At 42.7% G+C, this 24,022-nt stretch overlaps 1 protein-coding gene across 4 annotated transcripts in view; it reads left to right on the forward strand.

Annotated features, from left to right (window-relative positions):
• NT5C2 (5'-nucleotidase, cytosolic II) overlaps positions 1-24,022 on the forward strand; it is an 88,207-nt gene that overhangs the window by 47,822 nt on the left and 16,363 nt on the right. For all 4 annotated transcript variants that reach the window (XM_050958129.1, XM_050958130.1, XM_050958131.1 and 1 more), the window contains 2 exons: positions 18,289-18,406; positions 20,790-20,885. In XM_050958129.1, coding sequence (XP_050814086.1) covers positions 18,289-18,406; positions 20,790-20,885 — 214 coding nt within the window. The remainder of the gene's footprint in view (positions 1-18,288; positions 18,407-20,789; positions 20,886-24,022) is intronic.

Genomic DNA, 24,022 nt, shown 5'->3' on the forward strand with positions numbered 1-24,022 from the left:
CTTCTCTTCTTGTCTCAAAAATGTGTGGTCACTGTGTTCATGACTAGAGTTAATTTGCCTGCCAGGAGTGTAAAGCAAAACAAAATAACTGTTGGTGCACTTATACTCTGTTTCTTGCCCACTGAGGATCACTGTAGTACTCTCACATGCTAAGATGGAGGGTTCCCACATTTCTGGAAACTCAGAGAATCTTGCTAAGTTCATATGCATGCGACCATGGAGTATCCAGGAGCACATGTCTGTGTAGGATTCTAACTTTACAGGTTATTTATATACAGTTCCTTTCACTGCAGGGAATTATGCATTAGTTTTTGCTTGTATTGATGAACTGTATTATAATATGCAGCAGGCGGCTTTTGTCAGGCTAGAGAGAGTGTGTTTGGAATACATTCCTAAGCGTCAGGGACAATAGTGTGTTTTTATTGTGGCTTGTGTATATAGCATAGGGATCAAGTAGCAGTTTTGGAAGCCTTGATGGGTTTGGGCCAAGCATGAGCTATGGGTAATTTCAGTGGTTACTTCTAGAGAAGATGAACAGAAGTCCATGTGATCAGTTATGTAATCGGCCCCACAGAAATCACTAGTTTTTCCTTCTGACCTTTCTGAATCTCAGTAGGGATCCTAGGGCACTGTTTCTGAATTCTGCAATAGAAACTCTTATATTTGCGACCTTCCTAACAAAGAGATAACATTACACAAGTGTCAGGATCTAGTATCTCCAAATAGACTTGAAGGGCAGCCATTCAATGAGAGCACACGGTGCAAAAACTAGTAATTTTGCAAGATCTTTGTTTAAATCCTTAAGTTAGGGAAATTGGGGATTTATGTTTGTAGCTCCTTTTTGTTTTGTAAACTAGTTTCTTTTATCCATTTTAATGATTCATCTCTGCGTATCCAGTCCAGCTCTGTTAGAAGAACAGTAATAAGTAGTAATGTTACTCCGTTCCTGCCTTCTTTCCTGTTTGTTTAGCAGTGTCAAAACCATCTCTGTCTGTGGTTAATAAAAATGCTGTTGGTGGTAGGTTGACCAGACGGCAAGTGTGAAAAATCGGGATGGGGGTGGGGGGTAATAGAAGCCTATATAAGAAAAAGACCCAAAAATCGGGATTGTCCCTATAAAATCATGACATCTGGACACCCTAGGTCAGTGGTCCCCAACGTGGTGCCCGCGGGCGCCATAGCACCCGCTGGCGCATTTATGTGCACCCACCTAGTGCCCAGCAGGGGAGAGAAGCCGTGGCCCCGCCCCTGACGGGGACAGAGAACTCAAGCTGCGGGTGCGGTGTTCTCTGTTCCTGGCAGTTGCGGGGCCCACCTAGTGCCCAGCAGGGGAGACAAGCTGCAGCCCTGCGCCTGCCAGGGACAGAGAACTCCGGGGCTGCAGGCTGCGGGCGCCTGTTTTCTCTGTCCTCGCGGCTTCTCTCTTCTCTCTGGATTCATATATTATGTAATATTAAAAATGATTTTTTTGTATTATTTCATGTACAAATACAAAATAAGCCTTGAAAAATTGTTGGCGCCCACCACACTCTTCTGAAAACATGAATGTGCTACTGGCCACGAAAAGGTTGGGAACCACTGCCCTAGTTGGTGGTCTAAGCCAAAGATGCACAACCCTTTCTCTACCGCGGCTTCTGAAAATCAGACCTGTCCTATGAAAGAGCAGCTGCAAATAGATTGCCAGACTTTCATTAGCATGGCATTTAAATGAGCCTACATAGTACTGTGAAGGACACTTAGAAATGTGAGAGAGAGCAAATTTGAGACAGGCAAAACTTTACTTGGCTGTTTTCTTCTCAGGGTGAGCTAAACATTTGAGCAATATTGTCAGATCTGGATCCAAGTAATCCGGGAGGCCTTGGCATCCCTAGATCTTAAACAGGGCAGGTTGCATGATGAGGTTACAGAAAAGTGTCCCTTGCTAGAACTTTAGGTAAACAAGTAAGGTTTTAAACAGACTGTAATTTCATACCAAGTCATTGGCAGATGGAGAGGGAATTAGTAAAGACCAGTTACTCAGTCGCTAACCTTACTCTCTATAGTTAGTCTTGTTGAAAGTTTTATCATACCTTTGAGATAAATTATACAGTAGGCAAGATGGTTTCATTCGGGAAAACTGTCCCTGTACTTAAGTCATCTTGCCTCTGTATTGGGTGGGAATTGATAAGCAAGTTGCCATCAATAGTGAAACTGGTTTCAGTGAGAAAATTGAATGGTAAATGAGACTTTTAAATCATTATTTGTGCAGTATGCTGAAAAGAATTAATACTGTATTACCGTGATGGAATTAAGATTGTGTCCCAGAAGCATTACAAGCTTAAAAGTAAATGCTAAGATTTGTTATATTGCAGAGTAGTTACAGAGGGGTTCTCACACTGTAAGTTGTTAGGTATATCAACACTTCCATTCTCATAGCACCACAGATGTTAGAGATGGAAGAGACTTCTTCGGTTGTTGTGAGAAGTTGCCTTTCCCAACCTGCTGTAAAACACAATTATGTGTAGAGTTGGTACTTACTCCTTTCCTAGGCTTAGGCTTTATTAACAAAGAATTAAAATTAATGAAGTCCTTCATCAGGATTGTTTAACTTACAGATCTAGAGAGCTATTACTACTTTCCTGATATCCAGTTGCAGTAGTGAGCCTCCTGACTCAGCGAATCAGGAGCCCCATTTAACCCTTTACCAGCAAGATCAACTCCTGTTAACAGGATGCGGTGTTTCAGGTTAGTGTGGGACAGTTTCCTATGGGATATTGATTTTCCCTGGAGCTTGTGAATTTGCAGTATAAAACTCCTACAGGGTGAATACTTGATATCAGATCTTTCCCATTTGATCACCCATCAACCAATCTGGAATTGGCACATCAGAGCAATGGCCTCTTTTACTGGATATGAATTCCTATGGAGCCCATCTACACCCACCAGGTGGTGATAGCAACTTTCTGTGCTCTGTGTAAGACTGACTGTGCTGCCTCTTCAGCACAAGAATTATTTTGCTGATGTAGCTTATACCAGTTTCCTGAACAAAATATGCTGTACCAGCAGAAGGACTGTTTGGCTGGCATAACTGCAGCTACAGTGCGGCTTTTGCCAACATGACAATATCAGTTAGGGGAGTGATTTGTTCAAACACCTAACTGATATAGCTGTGCCGACAAAACTCTAAACATAGTCCAGTCCCTGGGCTAGCCCATGGAGTGGAGACTTAGTCATTTGAATGGACTTGTCTTTTAAAATGTCACAAGCAGTGGAGACTGGTAGCAACTGAGAGTGGGAATGCAAAAAGGGGCACTTGCCACCAATTTGCACCAGCTGGTACAGTATGTATCTGATTTAAAGCAGGTTAAATCTCACACACACACTCACACACACTCTGATGAAGACCCTCTGATGGGTCTCACTTACATAATAGGCTAATGTTCTGTAAAGTTTCATATGTTTAAATCAAACTCTCGTTGCATTACACATAAAGCTGTCTATTTTTTCCCCTTTTTTTTTACATTTATGTAACTCAGTTAAATTGAATTTGTTGTTTAAGTTAATATGCAACTGGGGTATGCACAGGTGAGCAATTCCAAACCCACTTCCAAAATACATTAAAATTAATGGAGTTTTACAAACCTCTTCTGTGTACACATGTAGGATAGAGTTTTCCAATGAACTTTGATCATGTTTTTTATAAATACATTCAAACTATAATATTACACAGTAAGCTGGAAGGGTGGAAAAAGGAAACTGTCTGGTTGTATATTTAATATACCCCATATACTTGCTCATAAGGAGGTTCATTTGTAGGCTGACTCCCCCAAGATGGATATAAAATTTTTCCCATTTTTACTTAACTTGTTCATAAGTTGACCCTATAATTCAGGGGTCAGCAAACTTTGGCTCCTGGGTCATCAGGATAAGCTGCTGGTGGGCCGAGATGGTTTGTTTACCTTGAGGGGAGGTAAACCTAAGTAAACAAAGTGTCCTGGTGCTTACCCTGATGGGCCGTGACAGCAACTGGTGGGGAAACTTTTTTGGGAGAGAAGCTGGGGGTTAGGGGAGTAAATCCTGTGACCACACCCCACATGACCTCACCCATAGTCCGGGACCTCCACGCTCTCCCCATCCCATCCTTTCCCACCTTATCTGGGGAGGGCCAGGGGAGGATGTCTCTGGCCTGGCTGGAGCTGCTCTGGCAGGCTCGGCAGCGCGGCCACAACCTGCTCTGGCGGGCCAGACCAGGCGGCACAGTCGCAGCATGTTTCAGTGGGCCGGGCCGGACGGCACAGCTGTAGCGGGCTTGGCCGGGCGGGCTGGCAGGGCAGCATGGCCGCAGTGTGCTCTGGGGGGCAGGGCCGGGCGTCACAGCTGCAGCCTGCCAGCCCCGGAGCTGCAGCTGCTTTGGAGCCTGGGGGGAGAGCAGCGTGGCCAACAGTGGAGAGACTCTGGCCCTGCCTCTTCCCTTCTGGCTGTGCTGCCTCTCCTTGCTCCCTCTGTTGAGGGGAGGGGCTGTGTCCCACCTCTCCCTATCTATACCTGTTCATAAGATGACCCCCTTTTCTGGTGCTTCCCTTTTTTACTAAAAAAAAATTTGGCTTATGAATGAGTATATACGGTATGTAAATACCCAGAATAAAGATTTTTACATGCAGGAGAACCTGCTTCTAGAGAGAAACTCCACTAACAGTATAGCATAAAAGGTCCCAATCTGTTTGTAAGGGACACCAGATAAAACCTTCAAAAGCATCTAAGTAATTTAAGAGCCCAAGAATGTTGACTGTTAATGCGACTTTGGCTCCTAAGTCACTTAGGCACTTTTGAAAATGCTGCCCTCAGCCAATTTGAAATCTGTTCATTTTAAAATGAATTGAAAGTAATGTTAAGTCCTACACCTACCCCAGATTCCCCTTCAACTTTTTGTGGTTTTACAATTACATCTTATATTTTAAATGCTTTTCTCTCCCATGTTGGCTATGTCAAAGACCCATACAAATGAAGAAACTGGTTCATTATATAATGTGGTCCAGTGTATATGGTGCTGGATTGCGACTTAGGACACTGTGTTATATTCCTGGCTCTGCTGCCGGCCTAAATTCTTAACTGTAGCCAAGTCACATCACCACTCTGTGCTGCAGTTTCCCCATCTATAAAATGGGACTAATGATACTTTCCTCTTTGGTAAAGTGCTTTGAGATCTACAGATGAAAAGTGATATATAAGAGCTGTATGGTGTTGCTATTACATAGGGAAGACAGTGAACTGACTAGTTACAATGTGCTGCTGAGTATGCATACTAAACAAAAGAGATACAGACAAATATTTTTTCCTCTAATCTCTTCCAAATATTGTAATTTTAGGTGGTGTGTATAACAATCATAAGCAAAAATATTCAGACAAAAGTGTGATATTTAGGTTGATGGTTTCTCTGTAGTTCATCATGATGTAACAGTTGAAAATAATGAAGTTGTTTTGTGGTGGTGTTCAGTTCCTTTCATTGGTTTTTGTACCCAGCTCTCTACAGGTATGTACAACTTCATTTCAGGGTTGTTCTACCTGGGTTTTTTTCAGAGATTATATAATTATAATTATTAATATTGGAAAAGAAACGGGGGTTGCTAGGGAGACTGACTGATACAGTTGAAACTAATCTGGCAAAAGTGCTCCCAAAATTGCATCTGCAAAATCAGATGAATATTTATTGTGTGCATGTAATCAGGTAATTGCACGTGTGCTACTTGTTTGTGCATTCACACTGGTGCACGTGCAGTTTGGCAGGCACAGGTTTTGAGGCTATTTTTAATAATTTAGCAATTAGTGATTTAAAACTAGAAGCAGTTCAAAGCTGTTTCTAGTCTACTTTGGGATGGTTGGTTGAATACAGGTAGCATTACAATAGCCATTTTGTCAGCGTTGTTTCCATTGCTGCTTTTAAGAGTTGACCGCTTAAAGTTGTGTAAAACAGCACAATGGGCTTTGAAGCTGTGGGTTGTAATGTGTTGGCACTGAGAATGGGGCATGGGAAAAGCACATGTTGCTTGTCACCAACTGAGGAAGTGCTAATCTGCAAAGTGTCATTTCTTCAAGAATCAGACTGTTTTTTTTATTACCCATGACTTTTATTAAAAGTAACCATGACAGAATCTTAGCCTTGATTATACGTGCGAGAGCATGGCTGGTACTGGGTGTGAAGAGGGCATCAGGAATACAGCAGAGTGGGGAAGTGAGAGAAGGAAGAAGGGGAGAAATTGGAAAGGGGGATAAGGGAGACAGCCCACCCCAGGGAAAGGGAGGGAGGGTGAGACTGAAAGAAAAAACGTGGAGGAAAGGGAAGGAGTGAAAGAGACTGTAGGAGGGAGGTGATTTAATGCTGTTCTGTTGATTAGAGAGAGGCTAATATCCAGAATATTGTGTAGGGCGATTCATACCCACCCACTATGTTCTGGTCAGCAAGGGAAAGCAAATGTTAGACTGAAGCTGTTGAAAGGGTAGCACTTCACAAAGTACAAGGCGTGGTTAAAAAGTTGCAATATTTTGGTCTTTGTTCTGACAGTCTCAATATAGCTGAAGACCTACATTGATCAGCAGCTTCTCAATATCCAAATAGTTAGGATCTTATTCTTGCTGGACTGGTAGAAATTATGATGATAATACTTTCCGCTTGTAATAGAGCCTTTTATCCAGGGATCTTAAAGCACTTTACAAGCATTAATTATGCTTCTAACACACCGTGGTATAGGGAGCATATTGTCATTTGTAAATTAGAGAAGCCAGAGGCCCAAGTATACTGAAGGCTTGACTTTCACAACTGTACACACACAATTTCCCTGATTATGCTTTGTAAATCACTTATTTTAGCAGACAGTTGACCAGTTATACACCTCTACCCAGCTGTAACGTGACCTGATATAACACGGGTTTGCGTATAGCGTGGTAGCAGTGGGGCTCTGGCAACGCTTTTAAGGGTCCAGGGCTCTGTATGCTCCGGGAAGCCCCAGGCTCTTTAAATCCTGCTGGAGCCCTGCTGCTACCCGGGGGCTGCGGCAGCGGGGCTCGCTGGCGATTTAAAGGGTCCAGGACTCCCCACAGCGGCTGGAGCCCAGAGCTCTTTAAATCACTGCCAGAGCCCTGCCACCCCTACCCCACTATAATGGAGTTTCAGCTATAACGCGGTAGGGATTTTTGGCTCCCCACGACCGCGTTAGAGCGGGGTAGAAGTGTATATGTAACTGCTTATCAACATGTGCAGATTTCTGATTTGTATGTGCAATTGTGCTGATTGTACACACACAAAGGCACGTGTTTGCGCACATGCAGTTGTGAAAATCAAGCTCTAAGTTAGTTGCCCTACATCAAATGATGAATCTAACAGAGCCAGGCGTAGAACCTAGAACTCCTAGTTTACTTTCCTGTATATTGCCAACTAGACATTTGTTTCCATCCAATTTAAAATCTGTGTCCAGAAACAGATTGAGCAATGCCTCAAAGGGGCAGAGGAATAGTGGGGAAAATAACAAATTGCAATTGTTCAGGTGCTAATGCATATGAATGGTGCCGTAGGGTATTGGATTTGGAAGGCAGTTACATCTTAAATTGTTTTCCTTGCTCTTTTTGGATATTATTGAGTTGCATTTGAACATGAGCCTTCTGTGCAACCATTTCTTCCCCCTGCTTAACTCCTTATTGAAGAGCTAAGCCCATACTTTAGTAGGGTGGTTTGTTTCCATGGATACGCTGTGAGGTTTCCAGTTTAGGAGTATGATTCTCAGTAGGCTGCAGCTGGGTAGGATGGTTTGTAAGGAAGGTCTGCAGTTAAATACAAAATGTTTCCATGATGTCGGAATAAACACAAACACTCATAAAAGCCAAGGTGAATATATATTAATTTGACTCTTTGAAAGTGATAAAAATTATTCCAGTTCTAAGAAATGCTCCTCAGACTGTTAAAATGACCAGTTAAAAGGAGGATTCACTAGAAATGCAGAGTTGCCACAGAGTAGCAGCCACTAAGAAGTGGCTTTTGCCCATATGCAAATCTGTACATATTTAGACTTTATTATTACTGATGTAAGCTCAAGCCTGGCATTTTTATTCAAGAGAAGAAGTCTTTTCACCTTAAAGTGCTGAGTCTGTTACCAAGCTCCGACACTGCGAGACATAGCCAGGAAGCCCAAACCTTTATCAGGCCTAAAGCAAACAAAACTCAGTGACATTAGGTCCTTTGATAGGACCATTACCAAGATTACTTTAATAGATTCATTGATTCAGAGGCCAGAAGGGGCCATTATGATCGTATAGTCTGACTAACCTGTATATCATAGACCATAGAATTTCCCTAAAATAATTGGGGAAGGAGTGTTGGGACAAAACACTTTGCAAGAACATTGTTTTGGTGGGGTTTTGTTAAGTAGAAATGCACAGCACTCAAACAATATAGACATGGAACAATACAAAGCCTTGCTGTGTATATGATACCACATTGCTTCTTAACGGATAGGGAGGGTTGGTACAAGATTTGCCTGTTCCTGCATGGCAAAGGGGCATGTATGTGGCTATTAGAAAACACCCTGTGATTCAGCAGAAGGCCTGTTTGCTAATGGATAAAAATGTATACTCCCTAGAGGAAAATAAAGGTACTTAGAAAGCAATAAGGTGAAATATACTTAACAGACCTTTTTGTCACTTATTGGCTGACTGCACTGTGCAAAAAGGTGTCCTCCCTGTTAAAGAAAGAAAGTGATTGATAAATAACCCTGCAGTTTCTTCTCATTTGGGAATGAAAATACAGGGAGTTAAAGAAAAAAATTAAACAAAACATGATTTCATTACTCATTTGAAGATGTTTAGGATTCTGAGAACCAGATTTGATGTAGGCTGAAATATGAGAGATCCTGCTCTGTACAGCTTCATGTGAGTAATAAAATTAGGATTATTATGGTCTTGTGGTTAAGATGGAAAACTAAGAGTCAAGAGAACAGGGTTCTACCCCTGACTTTTCCTCAGACTCCCTGTGTGACCTTGGACAAATCATTTAGGCCCTGATTCAGTAGGGTCCTTAAACATGTGCCTAATTTTAAAAAATTAGATTGAAGCATGTGCTTAGGGTTAAGCTGGTTAAGATATTATGCTTTGCTGAATAGGTCTGTTCATAAACACTTGGTAAGTGCTTTGCTGAATTGTGTCCTTAAATGAGAGCAGCCTGATTTTCAAAGGTTCTGAGCATCCACTGCTTTAGCAGGATTTTTGGGTGCTCAGCACCTCTGAAAATCAGGCCCATTTTTAGGTGCCTAAATATGGATTAGGCTGCAAGTAAGTTTATATTGATATTCTTCACTGAAGCCCCACACATGCAAACACACAAGCCATTTACTCTGCTAATTTTTAATTTATTATTATTGTTTTATTTTATTTGCTGCTGGTTTCTCTTCAGCTGATATTGTAGTGATTTATTCAAGTTAAAGCCCAGATCCTTGCATTAATGCTTCCGCATAAGAGCTCTTCTCCCTTCCGCAGTCACCTGTTGCAGAGTCTTGGCCTGTTGGGCTACATATTTCAAGCATATCTTAATGTGCAGTCAGAAGGCCAATTTTGCCCTGTAGCCCCATTGACTTCAGCAGGAGGTACACCTGGGCCAAGCATGTGTAGAAAACTTGTCAATTGTAATGCATCTCGCATGCAGAACCAGCACCCTTTCTTACACTCCCACAGCCTGAATTGAATGTCATGCATTCAGCTGAGTTCTAGGAAGCAGGAGTGCTTGAGATGCAGGTGATACTTCTGGTGGGTGCTGCTGTGGCACCTGCTGAGCAGGCAGCCTGGGACCTCTCTGCCTCTTCCGCTGTCCGCTCTCTACTTCCCTTGAAAGTTCCCCGCCAACATGGAGCACTGGGGATGAGTGAACAAAGTTTAATCCCACAACATAGTAACCGCGCCTCATCATTCACTTCAGTAGCCCCTGGCTCTTTTCTTCATAGCAGTTCAGCAATTGCACTATCCTCAGGCTCCCACACTTACTCCTGAGTTCGCTCAGAGATGCCTTTGGCTCCCCATAAGCCATACACTCCTATTCTGAGGGTGTGAGGAATAAGGACCTTCTTCCTTGCAGCTGTTCCCACTGCTCCAGAGAACCCTGTATAGGAAATCAAGGACTTGTCATCACTGTTGTTAGTACAACACCTTTTACCAGCACTAAACTCTCTCACAATCATTTTAAAAAAGAACTTTATGGTTAAACACAAATTGTTTACAAGTATGCAAATTAATTCAGTAAATAGTTTTCAGAATATGGCACACATGGAGTGGCACAAAACGTGGAGGTTATGCACAGGCAAGGGAGAAAGCATTTTTTCCCTTTTCTCACATGATCATCTCTGACCAACCCATAAGGAGTGTTGATAGACTCTGGCAGAAGCCATGTCACACCTTCAATGAAAGAATACCTTGGTCTCAACATGGAACCTCTGAGAGTGCAACAGGGGAATAAAGAAGGAAATGTGCAGGTCTTGAAGAGCTTTCTCCTCCTCCCCCAAACCAAATCCAATAACACATCAAACTTTCTTAACCATGCAAAATGGTTATTTAAAGATTATTTTAAAAAAGCATTACTGGTAATGGTATGTACTTTACTGCTCTGGACCCTCGGGCCCTCTTTGAAACCTATTCAAAAGCATTCAGCTTAGTGTTTGGTTTGAATTTCTTTACAAGTTGTTTCTCATTCTTTTGTGCATATTTGTAAGTTGCAGAATAGTTCTCATTCTCTTTACCATCTGTGCTCGTTAACCAGTACTGTACAATGCCATGTAAGGTTGCATGGCACCTTTCATGAACAAAAAGCTTTGCACAGAAAAGCCCAAACTTGCTAGATAAGCCTAGGTGTAAAGAGTAAGATTTAAGCTTTGATGTACATGAGTCAGACTGACTCTGTATTTTAGGTTCTCGATGGGAGGAGATTCCAGATTCAGGGCAAAATTCTGTTCTCATAGCCACACAGTGGCTCTTGACATATATTCTTCCCTGATGACGTGTGGTGGGTGTGAAGGGAATGGAATATCTTGAATGGAAAGAAAAGGCATTAGGCTACATAGTAACCTGCCACCGGATCAGGTATGGTCACTAATGACAGAACCCTAAACACGGTGTTAAGGCTGTTCCTGAGTAGATTATACCTACTTCTGATAGAAACTTGAGGGATCTGTCTCTCAAACACTTTGGCAACACTTGGGTAGTTTGTCATGCCAACAAAATATTGCTGAATTGATCTGAGACTGGTTTGTGAAGTTAAGGCCAGAATTTTGCCTATAGGATGTACAACTACTAACCATGCCTCCTCTGTAAATCAGTTTTGAGCGGTATTGTGGAATAGCCAGCAGACTACCTTTTGAGCTCTTCGGCGGCGGCAGCTCCAGCAAACACGCAAGTCCCAAATGGTGCAGCGCTGTCGCGGTTTTAAAAACAGTTTGATTTTTTTTTTTAACAGGGGAGCCCAGTGTAACTCCTTCAAGACTGGAGTGACACTCTGCATCTGCATCTGCCTCATGTGAGTTAAAATCCTGGCAGCAGCATTTTGCACAAGCTGGAGCCTCTGTAGAGATTTTTTTTTTCTTTTTCAGGAAGGCTATAAAATTGCTACCGTATGTGTCTTGGCAGCAAAGGTAAAAAAGAAAAAAACAAAAATACCCCAACCACCCAAAATCCACGGTAAAGTGCATGAGAATTCCATACCTTACTGTACAACTCCTGCTCATTCCAACACATTCTAACACATACCGTGGAAGTCATCACAGACTTAGAGCCTGCAACATTCACTTATGTGGTACTGCTTTTTAACTATCCATGATGTAATTTGATGGCAAATTATGATGTTAAGGGGAAGCTGTAAGTGCTGTCAGCTGGCTTCTGTTTTCAAAGCTTTGGTGGTTCTTTTGCAATCCATAGTTACATAACCCCAGAACACTATGTACTGACTGCCCTGAGCTGCTGAAGCATTTGCCTGTTGCAGAACACAGACCTTTAAAATAACTTGTCCTTTTGTCATTTGGGACTGACATGTTTGTGGAGGGATGGGGGTCAACTAAAAAAATTTTTTTTGAAAAAGTTGTAATATGTGCTTATTTGTTGTAACTATGTTATAAGTAGAGCTAAGAGACCAACAAAAACATACTGATGATTGAATGGTTGTGTGTTTGTGGCTGTGCATATTTCACCTGTCACACACTTGTGGGTGCTTTGAGGCGGGGGCACTGTCAACTGTGTGGGAGTTCACAGTACAACGGATTCTGCATGGCAAGCATCTAAATCTTTGACATCCACTGTATCCTACACAAAGTCTATAGCTGTGGCCACAGTGGCTAGGGCTTTGGGGGGAAAGTATTTCATTACTTTTTTCTTTTTTTAGTCATCCAGCTGTAGATCTCTCCTTACTGCTAAATTCCTGCACAGATGACTGAGCAGAACAAGATATAAAAACACATCAGCCCTGAGTACACTAATATATTGCCACATTTCCATAGGTTCGGCACTATGCCCTAACTTTTAAACAGCCTCTTGGAGGAACCCCTTGAGTGTGGCAGAGCACCAAGGAGCCCCACTCTTTAGCTTAAGGGTAGGCCTCCCAGCCTCACTGCCTCCTAGGCTGAACCTCTGGGCTCCAGCACTCTTGGCTTCACACCGTGAGCTCTGCCCAGCAAGTCCCATTGAGACAGACTCCTAGTTAGAGACTTATCCACCCTGCAGAGATTAACGCAACTGAGCAAGTATTTGCAGAGACACCAAACACGCTTTTCAGAGCAGAGTAGGATTTATTAGTCAACTGGAACACAGCACTGGAAGTCCTTAGGTTAGCACAGAGAAATAAAAATTAAAACATAGCCCATTCTGGTCAAGCCAAAGCTGTAGTGGATTCCATTTTAGGCTCTCTGTCTGTCTCTGTCAGTCCCAGGGGAGAGAGCAGCCAGCTTCCTCCAGCATCCCACACTTTATCCTCTGCTGATCATGTCTCAGTCCTTTGTTCTCGAGCTGGGGTCTCTGCTTAGCTTCCCTCCTGGGGTGAGAGGAGGTGGAGGCTCCTTCCTCTTGGTCATTGTGTGCTAGGTGTCAATGTTCTGGTCATTGGGCTTTCTTTGGATTCTGCACTGACGTGGGGTTGCTTTCAGCGGGTTCGAGCCAGTTCCTTAATGATCCTATTCACTATGGCCCAGACCACAAGGTGACACCTGAACCTCATGTCCAGTCCTGCCTCCATGAGCAGACTTAACACTTTTCCCTCCACTAGGTAACAATATCAAGTGCAGAGGGAAACTGAGGCACAGAGAGGTTTCATTAAAATATCATAGAAAACTCCCAGTTTGTCACATATGTATGTAGATAGAGATTATGTAATGTGGGTGTTTTCCAGTGTTGTGATACGGCAGTTGCAGCATCACAATCCTGTTCACACTGTTTATCTCAAGTAGGTGGATCACTTGCCTGAAGCTCATGTAACTGAAATGAGCATTTGCACAGCTTGTGTGAAAATGTCAGTAGCTTGTAGCTCATACTGATGATATACTCCATACCGTGGTGTAGTGTGTTGTCAAAATGGGGTGTGGGCGTGGTGAACTCTGAATCCATTCCCAGTTGTCTAATTAAAGGAAAGTATATCCTGGATAATGTCACAGTAACTGGAGAACACTATATATAGTCCATTTTCATCCTCCAAGAGACTGATTTCAAGTGTATCTGTTGATTTCTTACACTAGGAAGAAGACTCTTATTTTCCAGATGTCTTTAGTGATGACATCCAAACAAAATCTTTGAATGAGCTAGTGGCTTATGTTTTAAACAAGGCTGAGTCAAGGAGGCAAGCAAAGTCCAAAGTTTATAGGTGAGAATGTGAATTTTAAAAATGTTCAGGGACAGCCTTGTGGTCATGCCACCTAATCAGAGATCTGGATTTGATTCCTTGTATTGGCATGGCCTGGGAATACCATATAGTCCTTTGCAACAGCCTTTCTTTTTGGCTTTTCAGCTGCTTTCCTAGGCTAGAAGGGAGGTCTTAGTGATGGATGTAGATTGGAGAGGGGAGTGCAGTGCATAATAAAATGGAATAAGGGTGTTTTATGGGTTGTATGATGCACATAGAAAATATGAATCCACTGCCCTTTCCCCTGAAAGATTGTTAGAAAAATAAAGGTGTTATTTGAAAGACAGCATTGTATTAGCTACAGCCACGCTTTCTTGGTGGTGTACCACTGGGATTGATTGTAAATCCTTTCTGTTTATCTAAAAGGGATCCCAGAGTACTCTTCAGATTGTACATGTGTATGTAGGGGTCACTACAGCCATCCCTGGGCTCCAGAAATGACAACTGCTCATGTCTGAAGTGCTGTTATAGCCGTATCGGTCTCAGGATATTAGAGACACAAAGTTGGTGAGGTGATATCTTTTATTGGACCAAGTTCTGTTGGTGAGAGAGAGAGGCTTTTAACAAACTGTTCTGACAGCAGCAACATAATGCAACAGGGTTTTTAGACGAAGGGAATGTTCTGTATAGTTCTGTGAAGTTCTGTATAGAGAAACAAATCAGTTTCCTTGGGAATTTGGCCAGATTACCAAGGAGAAATTGCACAGCAGTGTTAAAAAAAACAAAAAAAATTTATATGGTCTGTGCGAAGAACTAGGAGGGCTCCAGCTTCTTCCTGGTGGGGGTGGGGGCAGGGAGGGAGCTGAGGTGGGGTAGATAGAAAATGGGGGGGAGGCTGCGCTATACATCTTGTGGGCGCACACATTTATTTTTTAACAATACGCACTTAAATGTGTGATTTATCTGTTATCCTCAAAGAGCAATAAAAATATATACAGACACATCAGTTTGAAACTTCGTCTAGCCTGTGAAATGAGCAAAGTAGGAGATTTGGAAGATTTGGAGACTCAGAGCCATAATACAACAACTGATACTGTGGTCAGTCTGGAGCAGGGGGCCTCAGTGCTAGAGAGGGTTAACTAAGCACTGGGAAGTGTTACCCAGACACCGCTCTGTCCTGCATGTGCAGCTTCAGCAGGCACTGTGGCATGGAGCTGCATGCTAGGGATGCGAACCAGGCAGGGAGGAAGGCCCTTGACTCATCAGACAAATCCAGCCCCACAAGGCAAGCTGAACATCGCAGATCTGAGCTCGCTCCCCAGGGCTGGCTGGCTGCAGCCGAACAATGCTCTGCCAAGCCTTACCACCAGTCAGCAACCACCTCAGGAGTGCTATTTCGGGAGGTGCTTCCCAACCCAAGTTTCATAGCACATTATAATTTTACAATTTGTGTGTGTGTGTGTGTGTGTGTGTGTGTGTGTGCGCGCATGCATGGGAGACTGAGTGAAACTGTGTGTGTTGAGAGAGTGTATTTGTTGGAGTAGTGTGTGTGAGAGACTGTGCGCATGTGTGCGTTGGGGGGAGTGCGTGGGAGAGTGTGGGTGTGTGTTGGGAGTGTGTATGAGAGACTGCACGTTCGTGAGTGTGTCAGCACGCTGTCTCTTTAAGCTGAGCATTCAGGAGCCTGATGCTTGTTCAGTGCAGTAGCAACTCCCATGCCTGAGCCAGAGACACCAGCAAACAGGCTCCCTGTCCCCCCACCCCAGCTCAGTGGAGACCTACTCAGGCACGGCCACCTTTAGCATCAGGCAAGTTCCCCCTGCGTCCCGCCAGCCGTCGATCAGCTTCCCAAAAATGGAGAGACTTAAGTATAAACATGAGGCTCACAGCCTCTGTACTGCCTGCTGTACGTCTCTGGCCAAGGCTAGCATCAGCAGAGGAGTTGACTATGCAAATCTCTGCAGCACAGCCAGGGCTGCAAATCTTTCAGGGGATCCCTGAGCACAAAGGGACCGAATGGAAGATGATGATGATTTTCCTCCAGTCTAGCCCAATGGCTAAAGCCTCCTCTCTGCAGATCAGGTGTGTGTGAGGTCTTCAGGCACCAGTCCGTTTCCCCTGGCTATTGCTGTTTGCAGGCTGCGCTAAACAGCAGGGAGAAGTGAGTGTGTCTGCTGCTGGGAGCCTGGCCAGCAGCCACAGCTCTTTCCGCTGTGCCTTCAAAGCTGGGCGGCCGGAGCGCAGCAGCTGTTGGCCGGGTGCCCAGCTCTGAAGGAACCACCACAGCCAGCAGCTGGGAGAGGTGGCTACTGGGTGGGGGCTAAGGCAAATTTTGGGATGACTATAGCCCCCACAAGCCTCCTCAAGTACCGCCCCTGTGAATAACTCAGCATGTCCTTATCCCATGCTGCTTTAATAAACGGGGAGCTCGGGGCATCTGTCTTACCCATCTACAATACATGAAGGTATATTTCTTAGCTTTCCTTCAGTAATTTGCCTTTAGCAGCCCTTCCTCAAGGGAATTCATTTTTTCTAGACTCTGATCTTTCATGATCTTTACTGTGCTCTTTCTATTCTGACCTCCTTTTGCTCACTAGCACTCTAGATCACGCCCTAGGATTTCCTGCACAATCCTGTGCTCTTATTTATATTAGTTATTTCTGCCCCTCATTCTCACCCACAACACAATCAACCTTTCTGTTTCTATTGCACTGAGAAGGCCCCATGCAGCAAATGTCATATAACTTTATTATATGTTTACCATTAGTATAGTAAAAGCTTGAAGATTTTGTTAACTACATTATTACTTTTAGGTATCCTTTACTACTAAGTAAGTTGGTATTATAAGTGTGTTCAACTTACAATGAATTGTTGCTTTTCTAAGTGATAATAGGCCTTTTGTTAAAAATAATAGTGAACCCTTAGATTTCTGTCAGTCAGATAATACCTGGGACGACATATGTTACTATAGAGCTGGGCAAATCTTTTTGGCAAATAGTAAATTCACTGACAAATGCAGTTTTCGGGGGGAACTGAAACTATTTGTGAATTTGGGTCGAATTTGGCAATAGTTTTGGCCAATAAAACCTGAAAACAGAAATTTTGGAAATATCATAACTCATTTTGAAAATGTCAGATCCACTCCACATTTTATTTTGAAAATGTCAGTTTGAATTAGCATTTAATTTGACCAGAACACATTTTTTTTTGGTTTTTCATTTAGTCGAGAAAAAAAAATTCATTTTTGGTTAGAAACTGACCAGTTTTTCCCCCCTGGAAACCAAAAATCACTTTGCTTAGTTCTACATATGTGATTTCTCATGAGTCACAATAATCTATAATCTGTCATGTCTGACACCCTGATTTTCCTTCATGATCTTCCTCCTCTTCCACCTTTTTTCAGTAGTTTCACATATAAGTTTTCTCCTCTCTGACTTGGTCTCTCTTTTCCACAGCATGTTTTCTTACCTGTACTAATTTTTTGGGGACTGTAAATATATTTATTTTTAGCGTTTTTTATGACTTCCACAGAGGTGCTAGGCACCCCACAGAAAAGCTTGTATGTGTTCTGAAGAGCTTACCATGCAAATAGCACGTATGTATGACACACACATTTGCAGCCTCCAAATCATTAGTACAGTGGGACCCACATAAATATACATCTCATCTGTGATGGGAATTATTTGACCTCAGTGCATCTTGGGGCCAGATTCTGTGAGACTGACAGTTTCCATGCAGCAAACCTCAACATACGGTTCACAGAAATACAGTGAAGCCATCAAACGATCATTGAATGAAATTGTTAAATAAGTACATTTTCCCTGTATTGAGCTAAGGTATATTTTATAAATGAAATATTAAAATAATAAACTGGTTTAAAAGAATAATATTTTGATGCAAGAAGGTAACATCTGACAGATTTCTACAGTACCATATAGTTTTATTAACGAAGTATATGCTGACCTGATTACTGTATCTTCTGTGGAAGCCATCATAGCCCACAGCACTTATAAACACTTCCTAGCTGAATTTCTGACACTAATATTAGGCTATGGAATTGTGCCCAGAGTAACAGGTGTAACAGCAGTAAAGAATTTCAGATTCTCTGCCTCTAAGACATGTGTGTACGGGGGGTGGGGAAGGAGAGGGAGATGCTGTTTGGAATATATTTCCTCTGAGGCAAAGAGCTCTGATGGGCTGACTTTTATATTTCATCTGGTGCCTTCTGCTGCTGAAATATGAACTGCACTTCCATTCTGCAAAAGGCCTCTAGCATGATCTAATTCCATGATCACTGTAAGCAGTGGAGCAAGTGAACTTGAAATAGAGAAGGAAAATAATGACAGAACTGAGTGTTGTAGTGTGGAAGAGGGAGGAGGGAGAATGGAAAAATTATTTTTAACTGTCTTGTTTAACTATGAGCTATTTTTGTATTTTCTAACTGCAATCTTATCTTGGTACAGTGTATAAGTCCCCTGAGTATGAATCTCTTGGATTTGACCTGACCGTAGAAAGACTGGTTTCCATTGGATACCCTCAGGAGCTACTCAGTTTTGTCTATGATCCTTCTTTCCCTACCAGGTAAATAACTAAGAGATACTGATCCAGTCTACTTGTGGCTTTGAATGTTTGTTCTGTGAAGTTCATAGGCATGACATTTCAAGTTTTCAGAGGGCACCTTTTAAGCCTGCAGTTGTTCACAGAACTTGGGTAAACATACCCAATTGACTTGCAGTGACTGACTTCACTTGTGCACAATTTTTGCACAAACAGACATGCCAGCAAAGAATGAGAGTGATGTGAAAGAGGTCTGCTGAAAAAGTTCAAAATATCTATAAAGCAAGAACATTAAAGCAACATGTGAAATTTTACTTAAAATCTAGGTTTTGTGAGAATGAATTTTTACAGAATATGAGCCTGCAGGAATGTTGCATAAATTATTATATTTTAATTATTTTGAAATAAAGTATTCCTGCATGGTATTGGAAACTCAAACATTGCAGCAATGTCCTCATGCACAAGAGATATCCTGAAAGTGAAACTGACTGTGAAGAAAAATAAAACTGGACTAGTTAAGTTTAATTGTCCAAACTGAATGAAATGCAGGAAATATGCCTGCAAATATTGGTGCAAAGTACATTTAATTTCTAAAATTCTGACACTTTTCAGAGTCTCTTAGTAGCAGAGATATGGAAGTTTGTGTTTGATTGACGGCTTTTAATCTGATGTGTCCCTAAAACCTTTAAAGTTGTTTCCATTCATGCCTTTGCTGAACTTTGTCTTACTGGCTTCTGTGGCAGTTTCTATGGATTGTTTACCAAAATGTCAGCAGTGGGACTGTGGCTGCTGAGCTCTAGTTTTCAGTCTGGCAGCTCCTTTCCTTTCATTCCTCCTGCCTTGAGTTGCACTGAACCTGCTGCCACACATTCCCATGTCCATAATAGGAAGGTTTCAGAGTGGTAGCCTTGTTAGTCTGTATCAGCAAAAAGAACGAGGAGTACATGTGGCACCTTAGAGACTAACAAATTTATTTGAACATAAGCTTTCGTGGGCTAAAAACCACTTCATCGGATGCATGCAGTGGAAAATACAGTAGGAAAATATATATACACAGAGAACATGAAAAAATAGGTGCTGCCATACCAACTGTAACAAGGATAATTAATTAAGGTGAACTATTAGGTGAGCTATTATTAGCAGAAGAAAAAAAACTTTTGTAGTGATAATCAGGATGGCCAATTTCCAACAGTTGACAGGAAGGTGCGAGTAACAGTAGGGAGGAAAGATTAGCATGGGAAACCAGTTTTACTTTGTGTAATGACCCATCCACTGTCAGTCTTTATTCAAGCATAATTTAATGGTGTCTAGTTTGCAAATTAATTCCAACTCTGCAGAATGGTTGGAATGGGCCATCCTGGAATGGGCCATCCTGATTATCACTACAAAAGTTTTTTTTCTTCTGCTGATAATAGCTCACCTTAATTAATTATTCTCTTTACAGTTGGCATGGCATCACCCATTTTTTCATGTTCTCTGTGTATATATATTTTCCTACTGTATCTTCCACTGCATGCATCTGATGAAGTGGGGTTTAGCCCACAAAAGCTTATGCTCAAATAAATTTGTTAGTCTCTAAGATGCCACAAGTACTCCTGTTCTTTTTTCATAATAGGAAGATGGCCTGTAATGAAGCTGTCAGGAAGGTTACGTTGAGCAGGTTCAGTGAATTCACTCCTCCTTCATGGGGAGGATCAAGAAGGGTTGCCCAGGTGAGGACAACTGACAGCAGCCTTACTACCAATCAGTCTTGAAGAATCTCACTGTTTTCAGCAGTCATGGCATCTCCTTTTCCTAAAGGCTAGTGACTAGATAAATGAGCAGAAACATGTAATGTGGTTTTGGCAGAAAAGAGAGAGCCCTTAAATCGGTAGTGGAGAATGGCACAGCATTTTTTGCAGCTGTGACATGCTATGTCTGGCTTGCCTAAATGCAACAGAGAGATGCACAGGACTGGAGAGGTTCCTTCCCTCAATCAGCTCCCCATTGCAGCCCATTAGAATTCTCAGGGAATCACCAGGGCAGGCGAGAGCCAAATTCTTGACCTTGTGTAGAAAGCTACAGATCTTCCCTGATGAACGTATAGCTAAGCTTTCTAAGTAAAATGAGTAAAATGATCCTGTTTTAAGATCCATAGAGAGCAGGTCAGTTATACATTTCAACCTTGCAGTGCTGGGGGTGGGGAGGGTGGTTCCACAGCCAGACAGAAGGATAGATTAGGACTGGATCAGCACAACCCCACCCCCAGTGTTCAAATTTGTTTTGGATGAGACATAAGAATTGGCTCAAACATTCTACTTCAAATAAGCACACTCAAGCTGATTTTTGATTCCTGCTCTGCGTGTGGTATATTTGGTTACTCCTCAGTGTGTTTCTGATTTCACAACTTAAATTCCTTCCTTGACAGAGGTCTGGTGTTTGATACACTTTATGGAAACCTGTTGAAAGTCGATGCCTATGGGAACCTCCTAGTGTGTACACATGGCTTTAACTTTGTGAGAGGGTGAGTACTGACAACTTGGCCATTCACTGGTCATTGGTTCTGGCGTGACAAATGGCTTAATAAACCATAAGGAATAGCAGACAATTGGTTTATAAAGAGATGCTGCTTTTATATTTTTATAGGGTCTGTTTATATATAAGAAATTGTGAGTGTTCTGAAGTTAATGATATTTCAAAGTCTAGGGAAAAATCAGTGCAGTACAAAGAGGCCTATATTTTCTAGAGCACTGGAAATAAGATAGGACGTGGTATGGGGAAGAGTTTACAGGGCAGTGCGTGGGGCTTTTTACATGTGCTGGCATAGTTCAGTTTCAGCATCCTGTCATCAGGTAAAATAATTCAATTGTGTTAGCCCTTTCTGGAACAGGCAGAAGTCTGCATCGCATGAACAACTGCATATGGTTCTGCTCACCAGTCTTTGCTTGAGAGAGGTGAAGGATTGAAGTAGCCTAGGAGCTGAATTATTGTAGCTTATGGTTTAGGTCAATGGGAAGAAAGGAGAGCAGCAGAATATGGACCTTGGACTTCAGAAAAGCAGACTTTGACTCCCTCAGGGAACTGATGGGCAGGATCCCCTGGGAGGCTAATATGAGGGGGAAAGGAGTCCTGGAGAGCCGGCTGTATTTTAAAGAAGCCTTATTGAGGGGCCAGGAACAAACCATCCCGATGTGCAGAAAGACTAGCAAATATGGCAGGTGACCAGCTTGGCTTAACAGAGAAATCTTCAGTGAGCTTAAACACAAAAAGGAAGTTTACAAGAAGTGGAAACTCAGACAGATGACTAGGGAGGAATATAAAAATATTGCGTGAGCATGCAGGACTGTAATCAGGAAGGTATGTATACAGGTATGTTAGCAACAAGAAGGGGGTCAGGGAAAGTGTGGGACCCTTATTGAATGGGAGAGGCAACCTAGTGACAGATGATGTGGGAAAAGCTGATGTACTAAATGCTTTTTTTGCCTCAGTCTTTGCAGCAAGGTCACTCCCAGACTGCTGCACTGGGCAGCACGTTTTGGGGAGGAGGTCAGCAGCCCTCAGTGATGAGAGAACAGGTTAAGGACTATTTAGAAAAGCTGGACATGCACAAGTCCATGGGGCCAGATGCAATGCATCCGAGGGTGCTGAGGGAGTTGGCTGATGTGATTGCAGAGCCATTGGCCATTATCTCTGAAAACTCGTGGCAATTGGGGGAGATCCCGGACGATTGGAAAAAGGCAAATATAGTGCCCATCTTTAAAAAAGGGAAAAAGGAGAATCCAGAGAACTATAGACCAGTCAGCCTAACTTCAGTCCCTGGAAAAATCATGGAGCAGGTCCTCAAGGAATCCATTTTGAAGCACTTGGAGGAGAGGAAGGTCATCAGGAACAGTCAATATGGATTCACCAAGGGCAAGTCATGCCTGACCAGCCAGATTGCCTTCTATGATGAAATAACTGGCTCTGTGGATATGAGGAAAGCGGTGGACATGATATACCTTAACTTTAGCAAAGCTTTTGATATGGTCTCCCACGATATTCTTGTCAGCAAGTTAAAGTAGTATGGGCTGGATGAATGGACTATAAGTTGGATAGAAAGCTGGCTAGATCATAGGGCTCAACGGCTTGTGATCAATGGCTCGATGTCTATTGGCAGATGGTATCAAGTGGAATGCCCCAGGGGTCAGTCCTGGAGCCAGTTTTGTTCAACTTCTTTATTAATGATCTGGAGAATGGGATGGATTGCACTCTCAACAAGTTTGCGGATGACACTAAGCTGGGGGGAGAGGTAGGTATGCTGGAGGGTAGGGATAGGATCCAGAGTGACCTAGACAAATTGGCGGATTGGGCCAAAAGAAATCTGATGAGGTTCAATGAGGAGAAGTCCAGAGTCCTGCCCTTAGGACGGAAGAATCCTATGCATTGCTACAGGCTGGGGACTGACTGGGTAAGCGTCAGTTCTGCAGAAAAGGACCTGGGGATTACAGTGGACGAGAAGCTGGATATGAATCAACAGTGTGCACTTGTTGCCAAGAAAGCTAACAGCATATCTGGCTGCATTAGTTAGTAGGAGCATTGTCAGCCGATGGAGGGAAGTGATTATTCCCGTTTATTTGGCACTGGTGAGGCCACATCTGGAGTATTGTGTCCAGTTTTGGGCCCTCCACTACTGAAAGGAGGTGGACAAATTGGAGGGTGTCCAGCGGAGGGCAACAAAAATGATTAGGAGGCTGGAGCACATGATTTATGAGGAGAGGCTGAGGGAACTGAGATTATTTAGTCTGGAAAAGAGAAGAGGTGAGAGGGGATTTGATAGCAGACTTCAACTACCTGAAGGGGGGTTCCAAAGAGGATGGAGCTAGGCTGTTCTCAGTGGTACCAGATGACAGAACAAGGAGTAGTGGTCTCAAGTTGCAATGGGGGAGGTCTAGGTTGGATATTAGAAAAAACTATTTCACTAGGAGAGTGGTGAAGCACTGGAATGAGTTACCTAGGGCGATGGTGAAATCTCCTTCCTTAGAGGTTTTTAAGGTCAGGCTTGACATAGCCCTGGCTGGGATGATTTAGTTAGTGTTGGTTCTGCTTTGAGCAAGGGGTTGGACTAGATGACCTCCTGAGGTCTCTTCCAACCCTAATCTTCTATGATTCTAATAGTAAAGCTGTGTGTAATTTTCTGCAGTCCCCATTAGCTGTTAGCATTCTTCTTACCTCTATGAGTAGAAAATTTAAATAAGAAAATGGGGGAGTGCAGTGCTAGATGCAAAATTTGACCAAATAAATTCTCAAATCCATAATATGAGGCTAGAGTTGATGGAATGGAGGAACAGTTAAGTTCAGTAGCAACTGAACAGGAATCCCAGAGGCCATCAGACAGGCCTTCTCATAAATTCATCTCAGCTAGCAAGTCTCTGCAGTAGGAAGTAGAAACCTTAAAAAATGAAAGATCAAATGTGTGCTCAAAGCTTTCATACGTATATGTAGTCTTCACAGACTCCAGTGGGGTTGGATAGGTATAAATGTGCCCTGAGTTTGGTCCTGCTATGTATATAATGGATGCTTTGAATGCAAATAGCATGATTCTGGCAGCGATCACTTAAAAAATATCTTTTAAGAGAATGAGAATAATTACTTTTTTTAACATTGCCACCCTGCTGTTTAATT

The sequence above is a fragment of the Gopherus flavomarginatus genome, chromosome 6 (assembly GCF_025201925.1).
Source record: "Gopherus flavomarginatus isolate rGopFla2 chromosome 6, rGopFla2.mat.asm, whole genome shotgun sequence".
Lineage (NCBI taxonomy): Eukaryota > Metazoa > Chordata > Testudines > Testudinidae > Gopherus > Gopherus flavomarginatus.